We start from the raw sequence: 26,897 nt of genomic DNA, 5'->3' as shown, positions 1-26,897 counted from the left end.
CTTTTGGTTAAAACAGCTTGTTCTTCATTCAGTGAAGTCACGTTGAGTAAAGTATCCTGAGATTTTACTCAAGAGAAGCGATACTTTGTAATATTCAAGTAAAAGTCAAAAAGGAAACGTACGTAAAAATACTCCTAAAAGAAAAATTTTCCCCCAAAAGTTACTCAAGTAAATATAACTAGTTACTACCCATCTCTGATTTACTCGGATATACTTAGTTTGATCACTTGTAACAAATTAAGTTGGATCACCTGTTTTTCCCCGTGGTGATAAATTACACCTGTCAGTTCATATGATGTTTTCATAATTGAGTTGCCAACACATTTAATTCCCTTAATGGAATATTTTTAATCGAATTGGATTTTATATTTCATACTATTTCTTTTTTTTTTTTTTTTTTATCATTAGCCTAAAACTATTCACAATTCGCACGGAACCAAACCTCGGAACAGAAAACACGTCAAACAGTCAGCAGGTGTGCATGGTTGCTAGGCAACGCCCGGACCGTGGCGAGCGGCTGTTGACAAAAAYTATTTAATTAACTGGTGATCTGAGAAAACGTTTAAAAGGAAATGGAGCGACTCAAGCGCACTCAAGTTAAAGTTCGCCGTGACAGCGGGATCCCTTACAAAGGAGGAACACCCGTAAGGTTGGCGACCCGGAGGCGAGAGAGTAAGAAACAGGAAACGGTTTAAGCTAACTTTGACACTAGTTATGTACTTCAATAAAGCCTCTTTTACTGCTTTTTGGGAAGATGATCAGCTGCAGATAATGTTATTATTTAAACTTAATTAGTATGTCTGAACACTACGGAAGAAGACACGGGGAAATAAACATTAATTCTGACCTTTTTTTCAGAATTTTTTATTTTAATTTGAGAATAGTGTTGGTTTTTTTTCTTCTTTTTTTTCTTAGAATTCTGACTTTTTCTCAGATTTACGGAATTATTTTTGTCTGAATTCTGACTTTAATCTCAGGATTCAGAATTTTCAGGTTCCAAAAATGATATAAATTCTAGATTTGGTTTCCCAAATCAGGGCTGCACAGTGGCGCAGTTGGTAGAGCTGTTGCCTTGCAGCAAGAAGGTTCTGGGTTCGATTCCCGGCCCTGGTCTTTCTGCACCTGTGCATGGTGGGTTTTCTCCGGGTACTCCGGTTTCCTCMCACAGTCCAAAAACATGACTGGTCTCTCCAAATTGTCCCTAGGTGTGTGTGTGTGCATGGCTGTGTGTCCTGCGTGTCTCTGTGTTGCCCTGCGACAGACTGGCGACCGGTCCAGGTTACCCCACCTCTCACCCGGCATGCTAGCTGGAGATGGGCACCAGCACCCCTTCCAACCCCACTAAGGGACAAGGGTGTAAGAAAATGGATGGATGGATGGATGGATGGATGGTTTCCCAAATCATTTTGGTTTCAAGATCTAGACTTATGTAAATGCCACAAAAAAAAGCAGCAAAGCACAATTGTGGGTATTATCACCAAACCAAAATTAGGATTGAAATTGTCCTTTTTTTTATGTTTTAAAATCTGAGAAGGCACTTATTGTTTTTTAACTCAATGCTTCACCAGTCTTCATTTGATTTTTGAGCTACAGCTGATCAAAATATAATCCAGAGTCCTGAAAATCAGGCATAAAGCTCCCTTTAGGGTAATCAGAGTATGATAAATTATACTTTGTTCTAAATTTTCAGGATATAAGCGACTTCTGACCAGAAAATGCTATGACACATTACCAGAAAGGATAGAGGAAGAAGAAATAAATGAACCCAAACTCAAACCAGTGAGCCCTGTACGGGTAACGCTTTTATTTTTTTTAACTAAACCTTCAAATTAGTTTTAATGATAAACATTTAATATATATTTGACTGTTTTAAATCAACCTCTGCCTCTCAAGCCTGATTCATTTTGCTTGTGCATTCCCAGGTTAGTGCTTCTGCGCCGCTTACTAAAAACAGACGAAGCCAACCAGCTTCATGCGTCGCATCGGTTGTTAAAGCGTCTGGCCAACAAAACGTGTCAGGAAAAGTTTCCCCAACAGTTACAGACCAACTCATCCCAGAGGTTAAACGATGTGGTGGGACTCCAGAGAGTGGGACGTCTTGCGTCATGGAAGCAGAGTCAACTTTAAACTCAGAGGAGGACGATGACGACGATGATAATTACGACTCTGATGACGACGATGACTATGATGAGGCTGATGCCTCAACAACCATTAGCAACTCATCCTCCCCAGAGATCTTCAGAAAGGAAAGGAGTGGTATGTTCGTCCATCCAGGGTTTGTGGTTTGGTAAAGAACATCATGAATATTTTAACATTTTGGTCACCAAACCTCAATGTATATTTTTGGACAAACCAACAGAAAGAAGTGCAAGTGATGCGAAAGTAAAGTGATCTATTATTTTCACTTTTTTGTTTTGCTTTTGGGCTGCACAGTGGCGCAGTTGGTAGAGCTGTTGCCTTACAGCAAGAAGGTTCTGGGTTTGATTCCCGGCCCCGGTCTTTCTGCATGGAGTCTCCATGTTCTCCCTGTGCATGGTGGGTTTTCTCCGGGTACTCCGGTTTCCTCCCACAGTCCAAAAACATGACTGTCAGGTTAATTGGCCTCTCCAGATTGCCCCTAGGTGTGAGTGTGTGTGTATGGTTGTGTGTCTCTGTGTTGCCCTGCGACAGTCTGGCGACCTGTCCAGGTGACCCCGCCTCTCGCCCAGAACGTTAGCTGGAGATGGGCACCAGCAACCCTCCCGACCCCACTGAGGGACAAGGGTTAAAGAAAATGGATGGATGGATGTTTTGCTTTCAAAAATAGTCTGAAAAGTGTGGAGTGGGTTTGTATTCACCCCAAATAAAATCCAGAACAACCAAGTTATCTCCAGAAGTTCCCCAATTAATAAACAGACTAAACATGGATAAAGAACATGAACGAACCAACAGATGCAGACAGATTTTGGATAAGCTTGTAGAGAACTTTAGACACGACTTTGGGTTTAAAACTGGGATTTTTTACTCGTTTCAAATGGAAAATGTAAAGTGAAGCACAAGGTATTCAGGTTTTTTTGCTTTTAATTATATTTATTAATAATAGAGGCCAAAACCATTAGAGACTTTAGCTAAACTGCCATCTTGGGCACAAATGTTTAAGAAACCTGTCAAAATAAAGCAAGAGTGAGCCATGCTTTATTTTTGTTGCTAAGACAAAAAATGCCAAAAGATGAAAATTTTAGTAAACGGTTTGCTGGGTTTTTTTTCTAAGCAGGCAAATCTGCAGGACTGTTTTTGTTTTGAATCTATAATTTACACTATTTTGCTTATTTCATTAAAATATTATGTTATTTATTTAGCAAATAAAAAATAAACTGGTTTTGCTATTAAAATTTTAATAGGAGCCTGAATACAAATGTGTACCAGATTTTTATTATTTTCATTTCACAGGTATGTGCTACTTAATAGGCTGAATTTTAAAATGAATACAGTCGAATACTTTCACAAGTATTCAACATCATGATAAAAACTTTTTCTTTTTCTTTTCTTGTCAAAACAGTGGACACAATGACTTTTCCCAGTAGGGATGATTTGCTTCAAGTGAAAAATTCCACCTTGTTGGAAGACAGCCGTGCGGAGAATATTCACTCTCATCATCAACCCAACCTGTCTACCATCATCGGTGATTCTACAAAGACGAGTGTTCACACAACAACGCAGAAAGCTTTAGTCACAGTTCTGAAATCAGAAATAATTCCCAGCTTTGCTTTTGCAGATGCTTCTTTGAGTTTAGCTGAGGAAAAGTGTGAGATCAGGTAAATGTTTGTTTATTTTCCAACTAGATGGTTAATAATTGATCTTTACTTGGCCAATACTAATTAATGTTCTTCTTTAATAATTGAAATTATTTATAATTATGTGAGGTAGTAATTTTGAATCCAGCAGAAAATAGATGGAGTAAAATATTATTCCAGTTTATGCATTAAATCATAAAATTCATCACAATACATTCTGGTTTTAAATTAATTTATAGATTTATAGTAAAGATTCTTAGTTTCAGTACATTTAGTAATTATTTTAAAACCTCAAATTATTATAATTTTTGTTTGATCTGCCTATAAGACTGAAAAAATGTCCAATAACAATCTAATGTATTTTTCTTTTCTTGGTACATCTCTTTAGAAAAGTCACTTAAAGTAAACTGATCATGTTGAGGATTAACAATTGTTTAATCTTTTATTTTTTATCAAGCTACCACAAAACTCCTGAAGATGAAGGAAAACTGAACATAAGTGCAAGTCACTCAGGTAATACACCAACTTTAACAAGACATACTGTTATCTAAGAGTACATTTTTATTTTCTTATTTTTAATTTGCAGATCAAGCCTTTAAGAAGGAAACCTCTCCAAAAGTAAGTTTCACTTCTTTTTTTTTTTCTTCTCCCCATTTAAAATGAATAATATTCGTAGTCATGTTCGAATATAAATTCACTCTAGCGCTCAGAGAGGAAGCCAATTACCTTTAGGAAGAAAGTTAGGTTCAAAAGCCTTGATGCAACTGAGATTCAAAATGAGAAAGAAATCAAATCCCCTGCAACGAGTGGAAAAAACACCAGCAGTTCCTCAAGACCTCTGCAGAAAATAAAACCTGATCCCATGACCTCCAGAAGAAGTGAGACCAGCTTTAAAGCTCAACCATTACCGCTGGCTGTGAAGAGGCCTGGAAGAACATGCTCAGAAAAAGCATCGTTCTTTCGCTTTGTGAATGATGACGAAACAAGAGCCTTTCTTCACAAAATGAAAGAAACATCTGTCAAACTTAGAAGTGCTGTTTTCTTTCCCTTCAAATCAGGTGTGCAAACCAGTGAATGATACGGAGATGAATAGATGTTGTGCAAAGCAGATACAACCTTCAGTGTGTAATATTTAAAGGGAACAGGTAGAGGTTTCAAACTACATGATCCAAGTAAAAGTTTGACTTTCTTTAAATATTTTTCTTTGTATTACACCTTACTTTAATTTAACACCATCTGTTCTAATCATTTTATGTTTTTCTTTCTTTCTGACAATTGTAAACGGTGTCTCAAACGCTATATTTTCATTTTGTCTGCTGATTTAAATGCTTTGCTGATACTTTTAATTTTTGCTCAAATACATTTAAAATGTACTTAMYAAAAATGGCCACTAGATGGCAGATATGTATTTAATAACCCTTGATAAATATACATATAACAATAACTTTCTAGTGTTAAAAGAAAAAAATATGTTTGTATTTGTTGTGTTCTGTGTTTCTCTCTATTTATATGTATACTTTTGATGTTTTGCGTTTTCAATGGATTTAGTTTAACTTAAAACATAATAAAAATTAAATGTGTAATATATGCATGTTAGATTTTTCATTATTCATGTCTATAAGTGTCGGTTTGAAGATTTTTGCTGATTTAGGAGTTTGCATGAATAAAGATTTTGCGACATAAGGTGAAATATTTTTGTTCACACATTTATTTATTTGCTTACTTATCATCTTTCAATGTGCACGTATTTAATGGATGACTGCTCGTGTGTTGCCAGCTGGTTAAAAGCCGAATTTAAATCATTTCTGCGAATACATTTCACGCAGACGCGATTCCCAACAAAACATCAACACAGCGAACACACTTACCACGTGGTTACTTCACCAAAAATACCAGCCAATCACGTAAATCCGTCTCAATAGCCGCGTACGTCCCTGGCCAATCAGAATGAAGTAGCAGGTTACCAAGCAGCCCCTGTGACTAATGCCCGTCATATGACTGTGACACCCATGGAGATCGTTACAAGGAACGAGATTCGCTCCTGGATGTGAAAACAAAAGAAAGCGTGTACCGAATTTATTTTTGGTACAAAATGCCTCCGACCCTTTTTCAGAAACTTTTTAACAAGAGAAATGCGCTGTCGTCGCCGCCACCGAGATGTAGCAAGGAGGACCCAGCTTTCAGGTACCTTTGTGTGTGTGTGTCAATGTTTGTATGCAACGTTGGCTACGCTAACGTTAATTCTGATATTGGCTTTGTTGTATTGCTGTCTTAACACTTTCCAGGAGATACTTGTTTTAAATTGAGAGCGGACTGTCCGCAAACAGCCTGTATAATTTTGTTATTTCAACTTGACTGAGGCAAAACTCCACGAAGACGTGAGAGACGTGTTGTGCCTGCTGGTACTGTTAGCTAACACGCTAATGCTAGCGCACAAGGTTGCTGCTGCACGCGCTGTGATGGTTTCCTCATCCCTTAGCAACCACTTTTCGCTCATTCACTGAACCATTTCTGCTGTTTATCAGAATTTACCGATAAATACTTCACATTTAAGGTTTGGTCTGAGCAGTTTATGGTGTTGGCAGTTCCAGAAGCAGCGTCCTCGTCTTTGTTATCGTGTTTCCTTAATGAGTTATCCCCCCGCTCCTTTGTTTTTGGTTACAGCTTTTAGAGGTCCATTATTGTGATGAGAAATTATCAATTTACGTCTCAACAGCTGCTTGATTTTAGTTCTTATGGAGCAAAGTGCCAGTGGTTTCTCTTGGTTTTGTTCTCCCTGATAGTGCAGTCAGTCAGCGGAGGACACTGTGTGCTGTGGTGAGCATGGAGAGCATGTGATTGCTTCAGTTGGCCTCTTTAGATCAGTCCCAGATCATGCATTTGTCTCCTCAAGCGTTTATATCGTTAATGAGTGATTGCAAATATATTTTCTAATAATCTCTCAGGGGCTATTTATATTTAATTTCTGAGTTTGCAGCCGTATGTCTGCAAAACACCTGGTTTTAAACTCGGTTCTGTCAATAAGCTACTTTTTATCTTGCAGATTTCTGGTGTTTTAGTTTTTTGTCTCACCAATATTTCAAATACTAATGTTGGAAAAAGCTATGTTAGCCAACTTGCATGTGTGTGAAGGTAATTGCCCTCCTGTTAAATCAAAACATAATTTTTAAAGCTGATTTTGGCCACACCTGAAAAATTATTAAAAACTTGCATTTGTCTGATATAAAGTAGGAAATTCAGAAACAAACCGTTATAAAGCCAATACTTAGAAATGTAGTAAACAAAATGATGAACTTTCCCTTGATTTGCCGTCCTACCAAAATTACTTGGCATTCATACAATATCTAATGGTGATAATTCAGCTATAAGAATGGCAAAAAATGCAGCCATGAGAGCTTTGAGGCATATTTTTCCCCAAAAGTCACATTTATTGTGTTGTGGTGCTCTGTGGCTAATTTGCTGCTTCTGTACCTGGATGATGTGTGTTTTAGTCAAACTCCAAACTTAAATCTCATTGAGATGCATTGGCATGACTGTATTATGGTTTGAGTGATGGAAATTAATCTTTGGCAGTTATCACAAATGCTTGATAGCAGTTGTTTCCTCCAAAGGTGAAACAAGCAGCTCTTAGATTTAGGAGACAATTACATTTTTACACTAACCCTATTTTTGCATAAGTATCAAAATGGGGAAAAAAAGACTCGATAATCTTTATATTGGCTAAAGTAGGAATAATTGTTGTTTTTTAAATTTGTATATTTTTGTTTTTCACGATGGCGTGAAACATATTTAATCACAAATGTCACATCAGCACCAGTTTTCATGTCCATTCCTTGACTCTTTAAAAAATAATGTAGGTTTTTGTTCATAAAATCATTACATTGAATAGAAAAATCTGTTATTGTTGGGAAATTATTTTGAGTAAAAATAAAAGGTGAATACTCTGTTGGAGTACGAACAAATTTTACTTGAAGAAAAATGTCTGTCTTAATTAAGCAAAAGTAAAAAGTTGCCATTCAAGAAATGGCTGCTTGCGTAAAAAAAGTATTAGGTGAAAAGTCTACTCAAGTATGGAGTAACTGATTAAATGATCAATTATTTAATATTTAAAAATTACATCATCAAATGGACCAAATTATAAAGTTTTAAAGTGCACATTTTGGTATTTTAAGGACCAAAATGACAAATCCAAATAAGTAACAAAAAGTAAATAATGCAAAAAAAAAAAAAAGAAGTTCAAATCAGTTTCTTTCAATATAAAACTTTAATAAAAACTGCTGTGTCTGGTGAATCTTTGGTTAAAACATGTCCGTTTTTCATTCAGTGGGCGGAAAATCCAGACATTTTACTCAAGTAAAAGTAAAAAACACTCCTAAAAGTACATTTTATCAGAAAAGTTATTCTTTTCTGATAAAAGAATAACTTTTATCAGAATAACTGATAAAAGTTACTCTTTTATCAGTTATTCTGATAAAAGAATCACTTCTTTTATCAGAATAAAATAAGTTATTCTTTTATTTATTCCTTAGAATAAATAAGAACTTTATTCTAAGGAATAAGAATAAAGTTCTTATTCCTTAGAACTTTATTTCTAAGGAATAAAGTTCCTTAGAAACATCAGCGTGAGAACTTTATTAAGGTGATAGAGAAGTGCACAGAGCGACGCGTCACAGACCTGGTTAGCATGGTACCCGATACTCCCGGGTTGATTTCTGGCTCCGTGCCAGCATGGTGTGTTCTTGTGCACATTCCTGTTCAGGGTCAGGCATGCCAGTCAGGGGAAAGTGCTCTTTTTAGTTGTAAATACCTGGTGAGTGAAAGAAACTGCTCCCACCGTGTGCCTGCCGCTGGATTAAACTACCAGCAGACCTCAAAGCTCACCTCCGTGTGGTGCTGCTTGCACTTTGGCCCGAGTCTGTGCCTGAGCACGTTCCGTGGCCGCAGAGGTGCCATGGTCTGCAGCAACATTATAAACGGTGTGTGTGTGTGTGTGTGTGTGTGTGTGTGCGCTAAAGGGGGCTGGGTGCCTGGCATCAGTCCTAGAACAAACAGACAGTCAGCAGGCGTTTCTGTTAACTCCGTGGTCAGCTGTGCTCTCCATACCTCTGGCATAGGCTGTCCATTCATCAAGCATGAAGCGGCTCAGGAGGGGGGAAATCTGTGAGACGAGATGTTTGGAGGGGACACTTTGATAGTCGGACCAAAATAGAGGTGCTTCTTAAAGTCATAAATTAGATAAATTGGAGTACAAATAAAAAAAAGAATTGAATAGAGTTGTTCCTTTAAGTCACGATAACAAATTTTTCCAGGCAAAAAAATTGTCTGCCTGAAGTTATTGCAATAAATATTGTTTTGAGAAAATTTTGAGTAATATAATGGTAATGGCATAATAATGCAAGAATATTCTCAAAGATCAATAAACTTTAAATTTGAATGAACATTTAACACTGGAACTGGAAGATATTTTAATATCCAAAATAAATAAAACAATAGAAACAACAAATAAAATGAATTATGAAGCCTCTAAGAAAATTATCCTTAAAAATGGTTAGTCGAGACCAAAGCACCGTTCTGAAGACTTTTATCATCCAGTTTTTGGTAGAGAGAAATTATTGTGCTTGCTTAATTTATTATGTGATTTTATTGCTGCAGGTCTAATAGGGGTGATTCTTAAATTAGATTTGTTGGCGTAGATATAAAAAGAAGCAATTGATGGTGTAGTATTTAGAGTTTTACAGCGTTTCTGGCCTAAGACGTGACTATTAATGTAAAAATAAGGTTGGATAAACGTGTCTGTGCACAGAAATGGACTACAGAGATGAGGAGGTGGATTTTAAATAGATATTTCAGTTCTAACTTAAAAATCCCCTCTGACTTAATATCTTAATCCCACTGGGTTTGCAAACCCATTGCACTCTGCATGTCTTGCCACCCACCAGAAGCACTGTCACACCGCATCGCTGTGGCTTCCAGAATACCGCGGCGGGCAGCAGGTTGGATGACCCCCGCAGGAAAGCCTAAAAAGCCTCTCCTCTTTCCCTGGCCGCAGCACATGACCAGAGACGCATACTGTACATTACACCAAGAGCCTTTGGCTTATCCTTTCGCCAGTCACATCTCTCACCAGCCTCCGCTCTCTCCTCTGCCCAGCTTCACGTTGGTTGATTTCGGTTGGCAGTGGGAAACCTGCCTCTTCGACTTGATTAGTGAATTACAGCTGCTTATAAATTAGATTTTGCCGTCATACTTAGTTCCATAAGTATATTAATAGCTTAGTTCCCACAAGTCTGAATCAGAAGTGACCAGCGCCATCTTGGTAGGCAAGCGAATCCCAAAGGGTAGATGAACCATGACTTCCACATCAACATAAAGAAACTATATAGACACTCTTGACCAATCAAGAGGAGTGCAAACAAAATGGCTGCTGTTAGGATGGAAACATGTCGGATGATGTGGACAAGCTGCCTCTGATCTCGAGATCAGAGGCTTGAAGCACCTGGAATTTTGCTAGTTAATTTTAGGGTAAATGTTGGGATATTTTCCCGATGGTAAATATCACTGATATTTATGTTGGTATACAGAGGTGGGTAGAGTACTCAAATTGTAATCAAGTAATGATTGTAATGTGCTTATATTGTTTATAAGGTAGGAATGAGGTGAGGGATATTTCTAAGCCTGTGGCTTGTTTATTGTTGTCATAGCAACTGTCATAAGTTGCTTGGTATCTGCCAAGATGGCCGTCGGCTACAAAATTCCCGGAAGTGTAACGACTGTATTAAATTCTTGTCAGTAGCTGTTTAATTTTGTGGGGTTTTCCTTAAAAAGTCTTGTTCAGTCACAATTAATGCAGAATATTTCTATTTATGTTGATTTCATATTTAGAACAGGATGACGAACCGGGTCTGACTTATTTATTTATAGAAGTCTTTTTGGTTTTCGATGGTTCGGGAGAAGTTCCGTCTCAGGTTGCTGATTGTCACGGTATCCTTCCTCCACTGCATAGTTTCATAACTGTGTGTGTGTGTCATGTGAGGCTTTCGTCAATCTCTGTCTGTCATGGTTGTGGAACGATCACATGGCTGCATGTTCAGTCACTGGCACAAAGCTCAGTGGGATGGGATGAGTCATCTGGACCTGTTTAAGAACATGCATTTTAATGATATCAAAACTCTGCTGGAGGCAAGAAAATGATTTGTTGCAATCTGCTGTGCATCTGCACTTCAACTCATCTACATTTTTTTAGCAACGGGGAAAATTACCATGTGCGTTTTCATGCGACTTGTTCAAAAGATGTGATTGTCTCTTTTTCTTGTCATGTGAAATGCTTGAAGTCACATAAGATCTTTGCTACGTACCTGTTCCGGTGACCACTCCCCTTTGCTGCACCTTTCTGCAGCTCCTCTCTACCTGTTGGTGAGGAGAACCAGGTGGACTCAATCTCCTAGCAATCAGAGTGCAGCTACTTTTGGTGTGACTGACCTGTCACTCCTGTTTGAGAGCATGAGAAGCAAACGGTGCTGGTAGCATGTGAATTCAGAACTGTGTAAAAGTTTCTACAAACTGTGAAAGGCGGCCAGTAAGCCTCACAATGCTGCTGCTGCTCATCGCTGAATTTCATTGGAGCAAGTTAACTCTGATTGATGTATTAAATTGTTTAATCTTATTGAAGTCAAGTTAGTAAGTTGAAGAAAAAAAAATACACTTGGTGTTTATTGGTTAAAGTAGAAAGAAAAAAAAGAAATGTTGGACAGAATGTTAGTGAAAATAACAAAATGTTGATAAAAATGCTAATTTATTGCTGTTGAATTTTGCTATTTATACTTTTTAAATAATTKGTTTAAAGGGGTAGAAATCTGATTATTCACAATGTATTCATCTTGTTAATTTCAGAATGTGATAGATGTGTTTCTGTTTCTTTTGAGGTTTTTCACCTGTGTGCTATGTGGCTCATCATACAAAAAAATAAAGTTGAGTCGACTAAATTAAAGGCTCTTTGAGTGAAATCCAGTTCAGACTTCACAGTAGGAACTATCCCTTTCAAGTGGGGAATTGCACCACAGCAAACCAAAGTGTGGTACCTGTGCTCATCTTTCTCTACTCAAGGTTCTTTAAGACTCGACTATATAAAGTTAACTGTGAAAAACTTGACTTGAAGCACGTGGAACACCTGTAGAGACGGACGACTGCAGGTAAGCAGACAAAATGTTGGGAATAAGGAAGGAATAAAAGCAACACTTGTCTACTTCCACAGTCTTTAAAAATGAGATGAAATTGTGCAAAATGTCTTCAATGTTCCCCACTTTGCTAATCRGGTAATTTCTCACTCTTGATGTAAGATTATAAGAAGTTCATTTCCTTTTCAAACCAAGTCATTAATGGGTTTCTATGACGACTCGCCAGTCGTTCAACCATTGTGGTGTAGTGGCTTTCTGACACCCTATGAACCAATAACCAAGAGAGCAGCATGTAATCGTTCTTTAGCTTCTCGGATGTAAGCTGTTCAGCTTTTTGCAGGAAAATGCACGATTCAGACTCATACATTTCTTACTAATTAGGCTTAATGATCCAGTTCCATAGCCGAGTTGTAGATCTGGTTTCACTTGTCCTGCTGCTGGTAGGGTGACTCAAGTTTTCAAGTTATAGCCCACATGAACACCGATATGCCTTCGGTGGCTTTCTCAGGATTTATTGTTAATGTGTAAATTTACAGCCTATTAGGAGGATGCATTCATATGCACGGTCTGGCTTCACATTGCAGGCCTGCCGAGGCTCTAGGAAGACGGCGGCTGTCATCGAGTTCCTATCGACACTATTTCGAGTGGCCATACTTATGCTTCTAAGAAGTGCAGGGGACACAATAAAGATATACTTTTACGAAAATCAAAGGCCACAAATCACTCATGGCTACTCACAGTTATGGAAACGGATTTAAATTAAAATTATTTTTAGAAAGAACAGTAAGCGCAGCTATGCGAGAAGTTTTGAAGGTAGCAAACTTGCCCACTTTCTCAATTCCCAAAATAAGAATTTTAACTTCAACTCCACAGTTTCCCCTTTTTTTATTTTGTAGAAATGCTGCTGATATTTTATGGTAAAGGAAGAAGAGGACAATAAACTTTGTGCAGATTGGCTGGTACACATTGTGTTCTGTCTCTGTCATAATTTAAGAATTTTTAGCATTTAGTTTTTGTATTCATGTTCTTTTCTGTCACACAGTGATTTGTCTGAGGACAAAACCACCAGTGCCAAAAGTCAAATGAAATACTCATTACCTAATTAACCTACTTTCATTTGCCTGATGAGTTTTAGAGGCAGTTTTTTCCCACCTCACTGCAAATTCAAATCCTTATACTTCCTATTAGGATACTTTTGTTACTAAAATCTTAATTTTCCAATGTTTAACACTACTTTTATTGGGAATTGCGTTTTGACTCGCCTTCCAGCTCTTCTGTTTATGTGTCTTCCATGTGATTCTGTGGGAGAAACAGTCAGGAACTCATTATCGGTGCCGATTCAGCTAAATGTTTATTCCGCCGTTAAGTAAGGAGTACTTGGAGTTTATTAATGTTTGTTTTGCAGTTTTTTTTACTGGGTAATACTAAAATCAAAACCACCCAGGTAGCAGATGATGTAAACTTTCATATAGAAATTGCCAAAAAAATGCAGAGCATAAAGTAACTGACTGCAGTAACTTTTTAATCATCAGCTGCTTGGCATCGTATGGCTGCAGGCCATTTATTACTCGACATGCTGCTGCTCATCCCCGTCTTTTTTCAAGACGGATAAGGCAGTCCCTGTGGCAGTTTTGGTGTGTTTGAAGCCTCATTTTCAAACTAAATGTTTGTTTTTTTCAGTTGCTCTAGCAACCGTTTTGGTGATGAAATATCTAAAATTCAAACCCCTTCAAGACTTTCTTGAGAGATGTAAAAACATCAACACCTGAGAAACTGGATATGTAAGTATTTACACCTTTGCATGAAGATCTAAATGGTATCGTGCCTGCATGCATTTTAAAGTACCACACGCTGCGTTCTGCTCTGGGAGTTGCTTGTGCTGCTACATGTAGGTTAAACCCATGATGCATCTGGCAGGTTTCCAAAGCAAAGGGGCCCAGTTGGTTACTAATTGCAACATCGGTGTGAAGTTGGAGCAAGATGGCTGATGGATTTTCTAGGAAACCTGATGGTTTGCTTTAAATATGCGTCAAATTTGAATGACTCCAGAATGTTTTATGGTTTGTGTATTAAATCTTGCAGTAATCCAAATATTTCTGCCCAGTCTTGTTTTGAGACTTTAGAAATTTTACTAATGAAGGCAACGCTGCTGGACCCAACGGTGTCCTCTGCAGCACACAACCGGAAGAACGTCACACAGCCTGGGCTGTAGGGATGTTTATGTAACTCTCAGAGTGTGTGTGTGTGTGTGTGTGTGAGACACACACACATGCACAGATGTTCCAGTGGCAATCGAGAGGGAGAGCTGGGGCTCTTTGAGGTCAGTATAGGCTGATGTCAGACTCAAAACAGTCTAGGAAACTAGACTGCTTTGTTATAACAAAGGGAGGGTATTGTTTGGATTGTAACAGTACTGAGACTCTTATTGATCCTGTTGATGCACCTAAAATTACTCTCCACTTTTCTTTCTTTTTACGAACGTATACTGAAATGCATAAAAGCATTGCAATGCATGTTGCTAAGGTGCATTTATGCCATTTAACTTGTGCTTCGGGTGAAGAGAAGAGCCTGATTCCTGTCTGCAGATTAAATTACTTTGAATAAGCTGTAGATTTGGTATGCAGCATACTTCCTCAGATATGCAATTTGAAAAAAAAGATTTAATTAAAATTTATTTTTATGCAAAACTGAAGATGGTTAGTTGAAAATGATCAATTATACATTGCCAGTGTGTCAAAGGTATAAACTGGGAATCCACAGCTTTTTAGTTGCCGTTTAAGCAAATTATTAAAACTAACATGTGGAACACGTCAGATTAAGAGTCCTGTCTTAGCATTGTTTTAAAACCCAGTAATTGCTCATTTACATTTATTGGATGAAGACGGAACGAAAGGGAAGAGGAAGCGCAAGCGAGTGAAGAACAAAAAGAGTCGGATTAGAAAACAATACACAAACAAATCCCCTCTGTCACTGTCTTGTAGCGGCGCTTTCTGGCTGTCAGCAGTCCAGGCTGGCTGCTGTTGCTGGCTCTGTACTGTCCAGCACACACAGTGTTGCCTGGATCACCTGATAGTCTCATGTTGTTGTGTGAATTTAGTCCACCGCTATTCTTAGACCACCACTTTGGCTGGCAGAGGAGAAGCGGAGAGGAGAGAAATAAAGAGTGGGAGAGAGGGCTGGGGAAAGACTGGCGGACCCGCAATGATGCTCAGGTAGGAGTGGGTAACGTTTGACCCGGCGTGCGTTGGTCCCACAGGGCTGCATTGGTTATGGTTTCAGAACTAGATATGCAAACATTTAGTTTGGTTTTTTTTGTAGCGTTTGCAGCCTCACCCATCCAATCGATCGGTGTTGATAGTTTGAACGCTTTTATGGAGCAAACCTTATGATGTGGGTTACGAGGATTTTTGATTGTGCTGCTTTGTTTTTAAATTGAATGTTTAACATACCAAGAGGGTTTTTTCTTTTTTTTTAGTTTGCCAGTATCTCCAGGAAGTGTCTACCTCTTTATACCTGTCTCCTTGAGAAACTTTGAGTCAGAACCGGTTTAAACAATCAGGTCAGAGACAGAACAAGAATGTAGGAGTCACATAGTCATGTGCTGCTTCTATGAATGACTCCTCTCTGCTCCATCAGTGCTGTGACTGTCACATGGTCACTGACGGATGCTTCTTCCTCTGCTCGTTTTCCAGCTTCAGCTCAAAGGTTTCTGCATTTATCAGATGTTAAAATTTGCTTACAAGTTTCATTTTCATTGGGAAGTTTGAACTGCTGAAGTTAATCTTGAAAAATGTTTGGTCATGAGTCCCTTTTGTGACGTAGGAATATAGATTATATCATTTTGGATTTGAAAAATTGTATAGTTTTTCTTCTACAAATAAGTTGTTTTTGGTTTGGTGGTTGAAGGAACAGATAATCAATCAGTCTCAGATGGGAATTTGCAATTTCAATCAGCAGGTCAAATACAGAAATTTTTTATTTATTTATTTTTTTGGTCTATGATTAGCTATTTCAGTGCATTTTTGTAAAGTAACAATAATAATCACAATATTAAAGTGTTTTTTTTTAATTCTTGCATTTAAAAACTAAAGTAAAATAATAAACTTAAACTTTTTGTTCTGTTTCCTGGAAGCGTCGCCCCATTTTACCTGTACAGAGGCCAAATTCATGACTAAAACCTTCATCAGCAGCAGCAGTTGCCCAGCTGCTAACATGCATGTTGTAGACTTGGACAACACCCCGAGTCATCTTACGCTGGAGTCTGTGAGGTCTATATTGACCCAGCCCCCATAGAAAGCAATTTGAGCCCATTATGCAAGCGAGGCACGGTTTACGTCACACAGTAAGCACTCAGACTGGGTGAGAGGTCAGGCCTTCCCTTGGATTCAAGCCAAAAAGGGAAAACTGAAGAAAGATGGCTTTGGTTTTGGCAAAGGTGCCAAACATTAACGTGAAACGGCTGCATGAGCGGAAAACACCAGCAGAGCCAGCTGAGTGTCTGTCTGGTGAGACGATGGGTAGCGTCTTGATGTTTTTGGAGCGGTGCGCTGAAGATTCTTGACGGTAAATCCCTGTAGCTTGGACAAACTGAATTGACGAACCCAACTGTTTGTTTTTGGATCATAGAAACTGATATTCAGCATCAACAGAATTATTTGGGTTCGTTTGAGAGACTTTGTGAAATGCAGCCTATGGCGCAATATAAGCAGATGGAGGTCTGAGATGTCAGCCTGTTGCATTCCTAATAAAAAAACTTATTTATGTTCAGCGCTTGTCAAAGTTGCCGTTTTTCTTCCTTTTGCTACACATTACCTGTCAGCTGGCTGAAAAAAGGCTCCTATACTTTTATCATTGCTTAAAGGCTTTTTTGTTTTGAATTTGAGCAAATGTCAGTAATATACATTTGCTTGGTTTTATTCAGTATTTTGTATGGATGAGGCAACAAATAATCAATGCAGCTGTGGAAGCAGATGAGTAAATACTGTCGTCTCCATCGATCGCCTTCTTGATTGGATGACTTTGCCTCTTCTGGGGTTCACCACTTGGACGCCATTGTTTGGTAAACAGAGCTGAGATGTATGGGAATGATTCACACATGCCTGCATCTTCCTTGACCTTTCGGCGCTCCCTAACAAAAACTGAGCAGCTGCTTTAGGTGTGAAATTGTGTGTTGGTTTGGTGAAAACAATTGTTCCTCCACTGCCGTTCCTAATCAATCAATGATTTCAGCACTTGTGTTTAGAGAGAGTCACTGCTTCCAGTTAATGAGCTATATTTGGGTCCAGCTCTGTCTGCTGTCAGTTTTATAGCTCATGGTAAATCATTCACGTCAAAGGGGTCTTTCAGAGTTCGCTGAAGGGTCACAAATATCCACAAATGTAGTTATAATTGGTAAGACGAGCTAAAGGGTGAGAAAGTTCATGTTTATCTCCCATTTTTTACACATATTCTGAGGAAGTTGGGGTATCATGTCAGCAGCTTTTCAAATAGACTTTATTCACAAGATATCTGCTTGCATTGGCAGATCTGAATGTATCACAAGGTTTTCTTTCACTCAGCTGGTCAGTGAATCCAATCCCATGACTGGAAGTCACTCTGCAGTTTCGGCTGTAAATGACTGCCTTCAGGCTTAATAATGACTCAGATAATCTGATGGATTTGTAGGCAGGTGATAATGACTCGTGTTTTAATTGGTACAGAAATATAGATTTGGCTTTGTGTTTGAATAGATCTGTGGAGGTTTTGTAGGAGCAGGTTTTGCTGCCCGCCCTTTGACCCCTCCGCCCCCCTGTTCCTGCAGGTTGAGGTATGAGATGGATTTGGCTGGATCAGCCGTGCCCGTATGCAAACGTTGGAAGCTTAAACTGTGTTTATTACCAGCTTACCAGTAACCCATATTTACATCTACATGGATGATTCTCAGTCGTTCAGAGGATTAAACTGTTTCCGTCTCAAAGGAAGGAAGCTGGAATTGCATTTTCCTTCCTTTAATTTTTTTTCTTTGAACTCAGAGCAGGGCTGCTTGATATTAGAAAATCTTGCAATGGCAATAATTTTGGTAGATATTAGAAAATGAATTATTCCTACCCGCACTTCTTCCAAATCCAAACCTTTATGTGAAAAATGTTTTTAAAAATGTGATGCATCTTTCCTTTTACTATACATAGTTTCATTTTTCTAGGTTTTAGGTTAATAACTTCTAATTTTTTTTTATCATTTTGTCCCCTTCCCCATCTTCCATCCTCTTGTTTCCAATCTTCATCTTCCTTTGCCGTTGTTCTTTTTCCTTTTGGTCCCTCTTTCCTGTATCCATCAATCCCCCCCATTTAGCTGGCCTCTTCCCCAGCTGGAGCCCAGTCAGATCAGACTCATCGTGTACCAGGACTGTGAGAGGCGCGGCAGAAATGTCCTCTTTGACTCCAATGCCAAGAAAAAGGGCACAGAGGAAACCCCAATCACCGTGAGTCACATGTTTACTTTGTTTCTGTCCAGCATCCTTCCGAGGTCCAGCGTTGTTTTCTGTAGCAGCAGGCAATTAAAATCTCCACCTGTTCTTCTTTCACACTTTAAATTAAACTAAAATCACGACTTGGGTTGGCTTGTTTTGACTCTGCAAAACCTGGAGAACCGACACAGAACGGAGACGAGCAGAGAGAGAATTTGTCAGGAAATTTCACTTTACTGTGAAAAATGTTTTTTAGACTTTAAGTCATCTGGTTGGACTGAGAGCAAAGCAAATTAGTTGAGATGCTTTTGGTCTTAATCAAGCTTCTTCCTTCACCAGAACAGAGTGGTAGCCGTCTTTTCAGTTTTGATTTATTATATCAAATGAAGATCCACTGATCATTTTCCTATAACAATTAAAATATGTTTTTGTTTTCACTGTGATGAACAAGCAGAGGTGATGTGAGAGGCCAGTCCTGTTGAAGCAAAGTTTATTACTGACACTTTACTTTTTAAACAGTCTTTAGCATTTGTATTACAGATTAGTAATGTCAGGATCTGGCATTAAGCCTTCCTCACTCAGTAGCGGCATCAGTACTGAAGAGTGTTGTCAGGGTATTGTTTTGTTATGCTGCATTCATGGATCAGAAACCAAGTTTAGATTTTTTTTTTTCTTGATTTTTGAACATCCAAGCTGGGAATCATCTGTTTCTGGTCACCAACCAGTTACTCGGCGCACGTCCAGTATCAGATGACAGAAACCAGTAGAGTTATCTGCTGTTTTGCTGACTTGTTTAAAGCATTTTGAAGTCTTGTGATCAGTTGTTGAGGGCATGTCCTTCTAGGCAGATCTTATCGTTTGTGTGCTGGTTTGCTAGTGTTGCAATACTTATCAACACACATGTAATTTTGTGTGTGTCGATGTATAAATCTTCAAACAAAAACGCCTCTTTGGCCACTTTTTGTGCAAATGGCAGCATGCAGTGGCTCTTCTTACTTTTAAATGAAACGCGCAGTGTTTTTGTAACCATGTGGCGTTCTGCCATCTGACACTGACTGGTTTGTTCTGGTGCTCTTATCTCCAATAATAATACAATCAGGTGACGGGGTGTGTGTAAGCAGCATTCTTTCGTTTTCACATGACATCGTGTCATTCACTGGTTCTGTTTGGTTTTTGATTGGTCTTAATCTGTTTGTTTTTTTTTTGTTTTTTTTGCTCTTGCATTTTGATTCCTCTGTTTTGTTTTTCAGATTATTATGTTTTTCTGTCTTCGGTTGCTCCACCTCTCATCCATGTTAAAATGGTAAAGCACTGGTGGCTCTCATTTCTTTGGGAGAACTACGTCTTTCATATTTTACTGAATGTCTTGTGATGTTCACTTCTCTGAAACGTCAAACAATGAAACATGTTCTGTTAGATGCCACCACCTTATCGCCTTCCCCTGTGGTTTGCATATTCTCTTCCATATCAACTCTGTATTGTTGCACCATATTTTGCTAGATTATATTCTTTATCGTGTCTCTAGCCCAGGGGTATCAAACTCCAGTCCTCGAGGGCCGGTGTCCTGCAACTTTTAGAAGTGCCTCTGCTGCACCACACCTGAATAGAATAATTAGGTCATTAGCAAGGCTCTGGAGAACTGAGGAGGTAATTAAGCCATTTGATTCAGGTGTTTTGTACCTGTGGCACATCTAAAAACTGCAGGACAACGGCCCTTCAGGACTGGAGTTTGACACCCCTGCTCTAGCCTTTCATGCTAGTTTTTATGCAGCTTACGAAGTAACAGAAATCTGTTTTACTCAGATTGTTCCCTTGTATTTACTCAGGTAGTTCATTTCAGCTAAAAAAAAGAAAAAAAGAAATCCTGAAAGAGTTATACTAACATATTAATGCTTGAAGCTGTTAATACCTGTCTTGCATTCTGCAAAGCTAAAGCTTTGCAAGGTATTTGAGTTTTCTTTTTCTCCTTTTCTTCCTTTCGTAGTTTATTTGGCCAAACCAGCAGCTCAAACATGGGTAATGTTTCTCCATAATAAAGGAATTTGCAGTAAAAAAGTGACGCATTTAAAAAAAAGATTATGCAGGTTCATTAAACGATTGTGCATGAAAAGGGAAATAAACTAACAGGAATTGAAGAAGGATGTGGAGCTGGAATGGTGGAGGGTGAGGAGGAAGAGAGTGATTGCAGCCCTGCTCAGTCACGAGTTCTCAAAGAGTCATATGACTGCCAGTCACATGCTGCTGGACTCTGTATACACCTCACACTGCACTGCAGCAGACAAGCGCGCGCGCACACACACACACACACACACACACACACACACACCCATGTGCATACTCCAACACAAGCTCCCTGAGTCAGTACAGCCTCGCCGTCATGTAGGTGCGCTTCAGAATCCTGTGAAATTTATTGCACAATTATTTTTGGCCTCCACTTGATTACAGGAGATGAAGCAACTATTATCTTTCCCCAACCATCTGTTTATTTTCTCTCTGCACTTTTTCTTTCTTTCTCTCTTTTACATGGGCTACAACTCTGGTTTCAGCTGGGCTATTAGAGCTCTCACACACACACACACACACACACACACACATACACACACGCCCTCTCCCTCCCGAATGCATTCCTCCTGAATAGGCTGCCAAGTTGAGAAGGCACATGACTCGGGCTGATTGGGCTCACATTGCTGTTAGTTAGCTGTTTACCCAAGTGCCTGTAGGTTAGGTTTCTGTGGTTTTGACCAACAGTTTGACTTTATTTCCACAAAAAAGTCACTTTTAGCTTCAGAAGTTTGGCCATTTTAATGCAAAATAACAGCTTTTTTCCCCAACGTTGTGCTGTAGCAGCTGCCTGAGAGAGGGTTTTATAAAGTTATAATAAAAGATGAGATGTTTCTGACTGAAACATAAAAGTTTCAGGGTGTACTTTTATTCTGCACTCAAGTTCTAAACCTCTTAAGCAACTTTAGGTCTTGTAAGGTTACTCTGGTGCAAGGCTGGATGTTTAAAATGTAAATTTTTTGTTGTTTGTAACTCTCAGAGCACCGACGCCCCGGTGAAGGTGTTTGGGAAATGCTGCCAGCTGCGTCCAACACGAGGCAGCAGCAGCTCCCTGGACAGCTCCTCCTCATGCACGTCTGACAGGGAGTCCAAGGAGCACGGCCATCGCTTCCAGGTGAGGCTTGGAGACATGAATAAAAATTAAATGCACCCTTCAGAAATTTGTGTTTCGTCACCTTTTGTCCTGCCTCTCCATCTCTCATTAAATGGGCATTTAGAAAAGTATATATTTGGGATTTTAGTCAGTTTAAAGCATCTTATGTTGACACTTAGCAGAACTTCTAACACAAGTAGTGCAGTTGGATCCATATTCATAACTTGTTACTGGTTTTTAGTTTTATCAGGAGAACTGTATTGAATGATGGCCTTCCTTTACAGGGCTCGAGGTGTTCGTCTGATGTGGTAATGTTGGGAGAGATGATGTTTGGCTCTGTAGCCATGAGCTACAAAGGATCAACTCTCAAAATCCATCAGATCAGGTCAGAAAACTACAATTTCTACATTTGAGCTTTGATCCGATATTAAAGTTGATATTAAAGTTCTTAATTTGTCTCACTTTGAACAGATAAACATATTTTTACATTCAGTTGTATTTATTTAAAACTAGCCCGTCCCTTAGAGCTGGCGTGTCCAAACGTTTTGCCACGTGGGTCAAAATTCTCTTCTCAAAAGTAGAGAATTTTAGTAGAGAATTCGCAAGCAAATAAAGTGCCCCGATATTTACTGTAGGTCCAAAACTTGAAAGGAATAATAATTAAAAAAAAGTAAGTACATTTTTGGCAAAACTCAGAAACTTTGATTAATCTCAAAAATTTTCTAGAAAATATGTATTTGATTTTTTGCAACAACAAAAAAAGGATAAAAATTCTGGCAATTTCAAAATTTAAACCTTTTTTTCCTCAAAAATCTTCACTTTTGAAACTAGAATTTGCCATTTTTCTTAAACTTCTGAAGTCACTATATATATATATATATATATATATATATATATATACACACCTTGCTTAGACGTTAAACGGCTAATTAAAGAGAGAATAAATGCAGTCAAGGTAAAAGAGAGATAATAAGGATAACTGCTGCACACACGTGAATATTTCTGAGCCGACATGTTGATGACCTTTGCCCTGTGCTATCGTCGTATCAGGTCGCCACCTCAGCTGATGCTGAGTAAGGTCTTCACTGCCCGGACTGGAGGCAGCGCGTACGGCAGTCTCAACACGTAAGCACACACCTGTCTCCCTTTCATTGCCATGGCAGTCACTTCAGTAAACAAAAAACAGTCAGACGTGTTCCTCGTTGTGTCGGTCATCATGGAAGGTTTTAGTTTTCATAGTTTACATGTTTCATATGGAAGTTTTTTAATACATGAATCATTTTTACAGATTGCAGGACAGCCTGGAGTTCATTGGACCAGAAAGCAACACCTTGAGGCCAGACCAACACATGGGGCCCAACAGTCTTTTAGGGAGCATAGGTAACCACGGTGACATGTTATTCATGTTTCTCACTGCACAGATGATTTCAGCTGTTTAAAACACAAACATCTCGATGCCTTTGGTTAGTTCACCACCTGACTTATTTGGCGTTCTCACTTTAAGACGACTCAGTGTTCCAGTTTACATGAAATCCTGCCAGAAAGCTCTACCAGCATTTCCTTATTGCGTTTCATCTCGCCTTATGAACAGTTAGAAACTGCATCACATGATATTTGAGCGAGTAATCATCTCCTCATCAAACAAATGCTTTTAGTGCCTTCCTGACTCTTTGATCTCTGTACTCGCCGCTGATTGTGAAACTATCAGCTTTCTGCAGAAACTGAGTCAGTTCAGGTTGTAGATGCTCCTATTAGTATCAAAGTATTTCTTAAATAAGTTGGCAGCTTCTATCCTTTTGTGTACTTCCTTTTTCTTATCCTCACAGAAAACACTAAATGTGCAGTTTTACGCCTTGACTGATTTGATTTGATGATAAATTATGACTTATAAAGTTGTGTTTCCTGTGAATGATACCAGCTGCCTTGTTTGTCCAGTTATCTGTTTATTTCCAGACTAAAAATCTTAACTAACGAGACGGTTCATCAGCGGGAGACCTCCGGCTTTCCTCCTTATCCATTCACTAATCATGGTTCATGTGTTTGTCTGCTCTTCCTCTTTCTTTTTTTTTAAATATTTCTCCTCCATGTTTTGTTTGTTTGCTGCCCAGGATTTTCTCAGCTCTGCAGCCCTCGACGGGCCTTCTCTGAACAGGGCCCGCTGCGCCTCATCAAGAGCGCCTCTTTCTTTTCAGGTTGGCGCTCAAAAACTGGCCACGAATGCCGTGTGCCAGTTGCATGTGTGCGTAGCAGCTGTAGTCGGCGTAGTGGCGGTTGCTCAGGACGTGACTGTCGGTGTAGCATGCATGTGTGGTTAATCCTGCAAGTAGAGATGATGAAGGTTGTTGTCGCATGCCGTAATAAAACACGTCTGCAAAGAACCTGGGTTGTAACTTTCAGGCTGAAATTAATATAATGGTTTTCTGCTTGTTTCTGTAACGAAGGTGTCCAAACTTCTCGGCATGGGGGCCAAAAATGTCCATTTGAAAGAGCAATTATCATTTTTTTAAATATAATTGCAAAAACCATTTTGTTATTGGATGTTTACCAGCTAAATAAATAATCAAATAAGTCATGGTTTCTGTAGAGAAGCGATTTGTGAGACGTTGATTTGAAACAAAAAAGGTTTTTCAAATTTGCCAGATTAAAAAAATAATAAAAAATAAATACAGGTTGATCATCTTTTATAGATTATTTTGTTTCTTGCGACAGGAGCAGAATTTTACTCACTCCTAATTCATTTTTATTTATTCAAACAAGTTTTAACAAGCAAGCCAACAGTATGACAGAGAAAAACATTTATTTCTTTAATTTATTGCTAATATAAGTTAATATAAGTTAAACCTGGATGAATACTTTGTGTTGCGCCTACATTTTCCACTTTTACATTTCATTTCTTCTCAAAAGCCTGGCATCAGTGAAAAACCCCAACAGGACTTCTTAAATGCGGATCAAATCAAATTTGGGCTATTCCTGAATTGGGCCGCCCAAAATAGTTGCAAGGGCTCTAAATGAACCCCGCGCCGCACTTTGGACACCCCTGTTCCTGATTTCTAGTTAAATCGGTAAATTTAACTAGAAATGCTATCATTTCTAGTTAAATTCTCCTGCAGCTCCTCTTCTGACGGTCGTGAAGTTTTACTGAGACGTTGTAAAAACATCAGCCTGCAGTTTCTGACCAGGTGCATTGCAGACTTATTAATGCATGGTGGGCTCATGGGTGTTGGCTACTGTAGTATTAGTCATCACTTTAGTTTCTTTTCCTCCTCTTCTATTCTATTATTCACCCACTTGCTTTTACTGTATCTGCAAAGCTTTTTAGACTTTATGTGAACTGGGCAGTTGCATTTTCTCCTTTTTTTTTCCCTTAATAAACTTCTAAACAAGCCTGTGAAAACGACCGGCGCATGCTTACTGCAGGGGTATTCCTGCTGGTATCCATGTTGTTAAACACAAGGCAGTTTTTTCAAGACGCAGTCCAAAGGAGAAATCTACATCACACATTAGCTCTCCTATTGCTGAATATTTTAAACCTCTGTGGTGATGATGTCTTTATCAGTGCATTATTTAATGTTCTAAACAGTTTAGACTTTTCACCTAATAATATTGAGGAAAAATTCAAGATATTGGCGTAGAATGGACAGTTTGGGATTTTTTCAAGTTCGATCCTGTCTCATTTCTTTCATTTTTAGATTAATTTGCCTTCAGTATCGGCGGTTAAATCCTCCTCCCTTCAACAAAAGCTTTTGTTCGTGCTGTAAAGTGGGAAGGCTACACATCCACCAGCATCTCTACCCACACTGCATGATCTGCGGCTCTTTCATTYACGTTGTCTTTGTGGTTTCACACCTCAGTCTTGTGAGAAGAATCACTTAGTTTTTTTTCCCCCCTCAACGTGTTTCAAAACACTGAGTCTCTGAGTGGCATCAGCTGCTGTTGAGAAAGCTGATCATCAGCATATTACGGCAGCGGTGGTTTGTTGCTTTATTTACTCTTTGGGACACTTCCTCATTGAGCTGCAGAACCTCCGAGTGCAGCAACAGTTCAGAGGTCGGCTGTAACCGTCCCTTTTTGTAGCCTGAGTTTGGGGTGTTTTTTAAAATTGTTCTCCAATCTATTAATCACATTTGAGTGGTTTTTCCATCTAAGCCCAGGGAGTCAAACTCATTTCCATTTTGGGCCAAATCAAGATCATGAATGCTCTTAAAGAGCCGTTTGTGCCAGAATATATTGATAAAACCTGTCCACAAAATGCTAAAATAAATAAATAAAGTAAATTTGAAATGGTGTTGTTGAAAATCTTTTCAGTCCAGAATTTTTTGATTCTTTGGATTTTATTTTTGATTTTTATTTTGCAATAAAAATGAAAGTGTTTATGGTAATAATTTGGAAATATTTGCACTTATTAAATTTTTATTACTGACTGTGGAGATCTGACATCAATGCTCAGGCAGCTGTTTAGTACAAGAATATTTCTGAAAATTTTTTAGAACATTTTTTTCCCCCAGTTATATATTAGTGCAAAAAAGTGTGGGGTTTTGTTCATTTTGCATTAATTTCCACGGAAATTCTCAAAAAACTGGAGGGACTAAATAATATAATTTGGCAGTAAAATATTTTTACTCAAACTGCATTGACTTGATTGCCATCATAATATTTAAGCACAATTATTGTTTAGAAACTAGAAGGCCACATAAAGAGCTTTGGCGGGCCAGATTTGGCCCACGCGCCTCGAGTTTGACACGTACGATCTAAGCCAACTCGTTGCTTTCTCTGCTTCTTTCGTCCAGGCCACAGTCACCCGATGGACATGCCGGGCCGAGGTCCACATGAYGAGCGGGACAGCGGCATCGCCAGGTCAGGTAGGTTAATGAGACTATCAGGAAAAGCCCGGATTGACCTACAATCGGAAAGCCTCACCAAACAGACTCCAAATGGGGCTTAAAGTTCATTCTGACTGGGAGAACCAGCATGTTTACATCACCTTTTTCTTGGCAAATCAATTACAGAGTTAAAATGTATTTTTAGTCCGTTTGTGTTGGTGTGAACTTCCTCGAGCGTGTGTGTTGCGCAGCAAATGTTTTGTTTTTGTTTCTCTCCCCGAGCGCTTCCTGTGTCGATGCGGTCGACTCGCTCTAACGTCTCATCAGGGTCACAAGACTAAGAACTGGAGAACAGGCTGTTATTCATTATCAAGCGGCTTTTCAGTTGCAGTTTCACTTGTTATCACGCCAAGCGAGAAACAAATGACTGAAATGAGGATTTCTTTATGAAAAATATTTAAATCCACGAGGAAAAGGAGGGATAATGACCCCCAGAAGGGAGTTGGAAACTTTTTCCAGTGGAAACTGACC

General features: G+C 38.9%; 2 protein-coding genes across 6 annotated transcripts in view; both read left to right on the top strand.

Moving 5' to 3' along the window:
• Window positions 1–493: 493 nt before the first annotated feature.
• On the top strand, window positions 494–5,362 carry LOC103475330 (U1 small nuclear ribonucleoprotein component SNU71). 2 transcript variants are annotated; one of them, XM_008426875.2, is made up of 8 exons: window positions 494–672; window positions 1,691–1,788; window positions 1,923–2,256; window positions 3,539–3,661; window positions 3,755–3,794; window positions 4,231–4,286; window positions 4,360–4,391; window positions 4,477–5,362. In XM_008426875.2, exons 1-8 carry the CDS (start codon window positions 573–575, stop codon window positions 4,849–4,851), a joined length of 1,158 nt encoding a protein of 385 aa, XP_008425097.1. In that variant the 5' UTR covers window positions 494–572; the 3' UTR covers window positions 4,852–5,362. The 2 variants fall into 2 exon arrangements, with proteins under 2 accessions (XP_008425097.1, XP_008425096.1); XM_008426874.2 differs by having other exon boundaries at window positions 1,691–1,794.
• Window positions 5,363–5,760: 398 nt separating this feature from the next.
• Window positions 5,761–26,897, top strand: part of fnip1 (folliculin interacting protein 1) — a 37,217-nt gene continuing 16,080 nt past the window's right edge. Inside the window, exons 1-8 of one of the 4 annotated variants that reach the window (XM_008426870.2) lie at window positions 5,761–5,957; window positions 18,278–18,407; window positions 21,433–21,567; window positions 21,831–21,931; window positions 22,597–22,671; window positions 22,835–22,926; window positions 23,655–23,738; window positions 26,334–26,405. In XM_008426870.2, the coding sequence (XP_008425092.1) occupies window positions 5,866–5,957; window positions 18,278–18,407; window positions 21,433–21,567; window positions 21,831–21,931; window positions 22,597–22,671; window positions 22,835–22,926; window positions 23,655–23,738; window positions 26,334–26,405 (781 nt within the window). In that variant the 5' untranslated portion in view covers window positions 5,761–5,865. Of the gene's footprint in view, window positions 5,958–15,058; window positions 15,160–18,277; window positions 18,408–21,432; window positions 21,568–21,830; window positions 21,932–22,596; window positions 22,672–22,834; window positions 22,927–23,654; window positions 23,739–26,333; window positions 26,406–26,897 lie in introns of those variants that run through there. The other 3 variants (XM_008426871.2, XM_008426872.2, XM_008426873.2) reach the window with 3 other exon arrangements.

The sequence above is a fragment of the Poecilia reticulata genome, linkage group LG14, assembly GCF_000633615.1.
Source record: "Poecilia reticulata strain Guanapo linkage group LG14, Guppy_female_1.0+MT, whole genome shotgun sequence".
Lineage (NCBI taxonomy): Eukaryota > Metazoa > Chordata > Actinopteri > Cyprinodontiformes > Poeciliidae > Poecilia > Poecilia reticulata.
The sequence above is the reverse complement of the archived record's forward strand: the minus strand, read 5'-3'. Positions and strand labels throughout refer to the sequence as shown.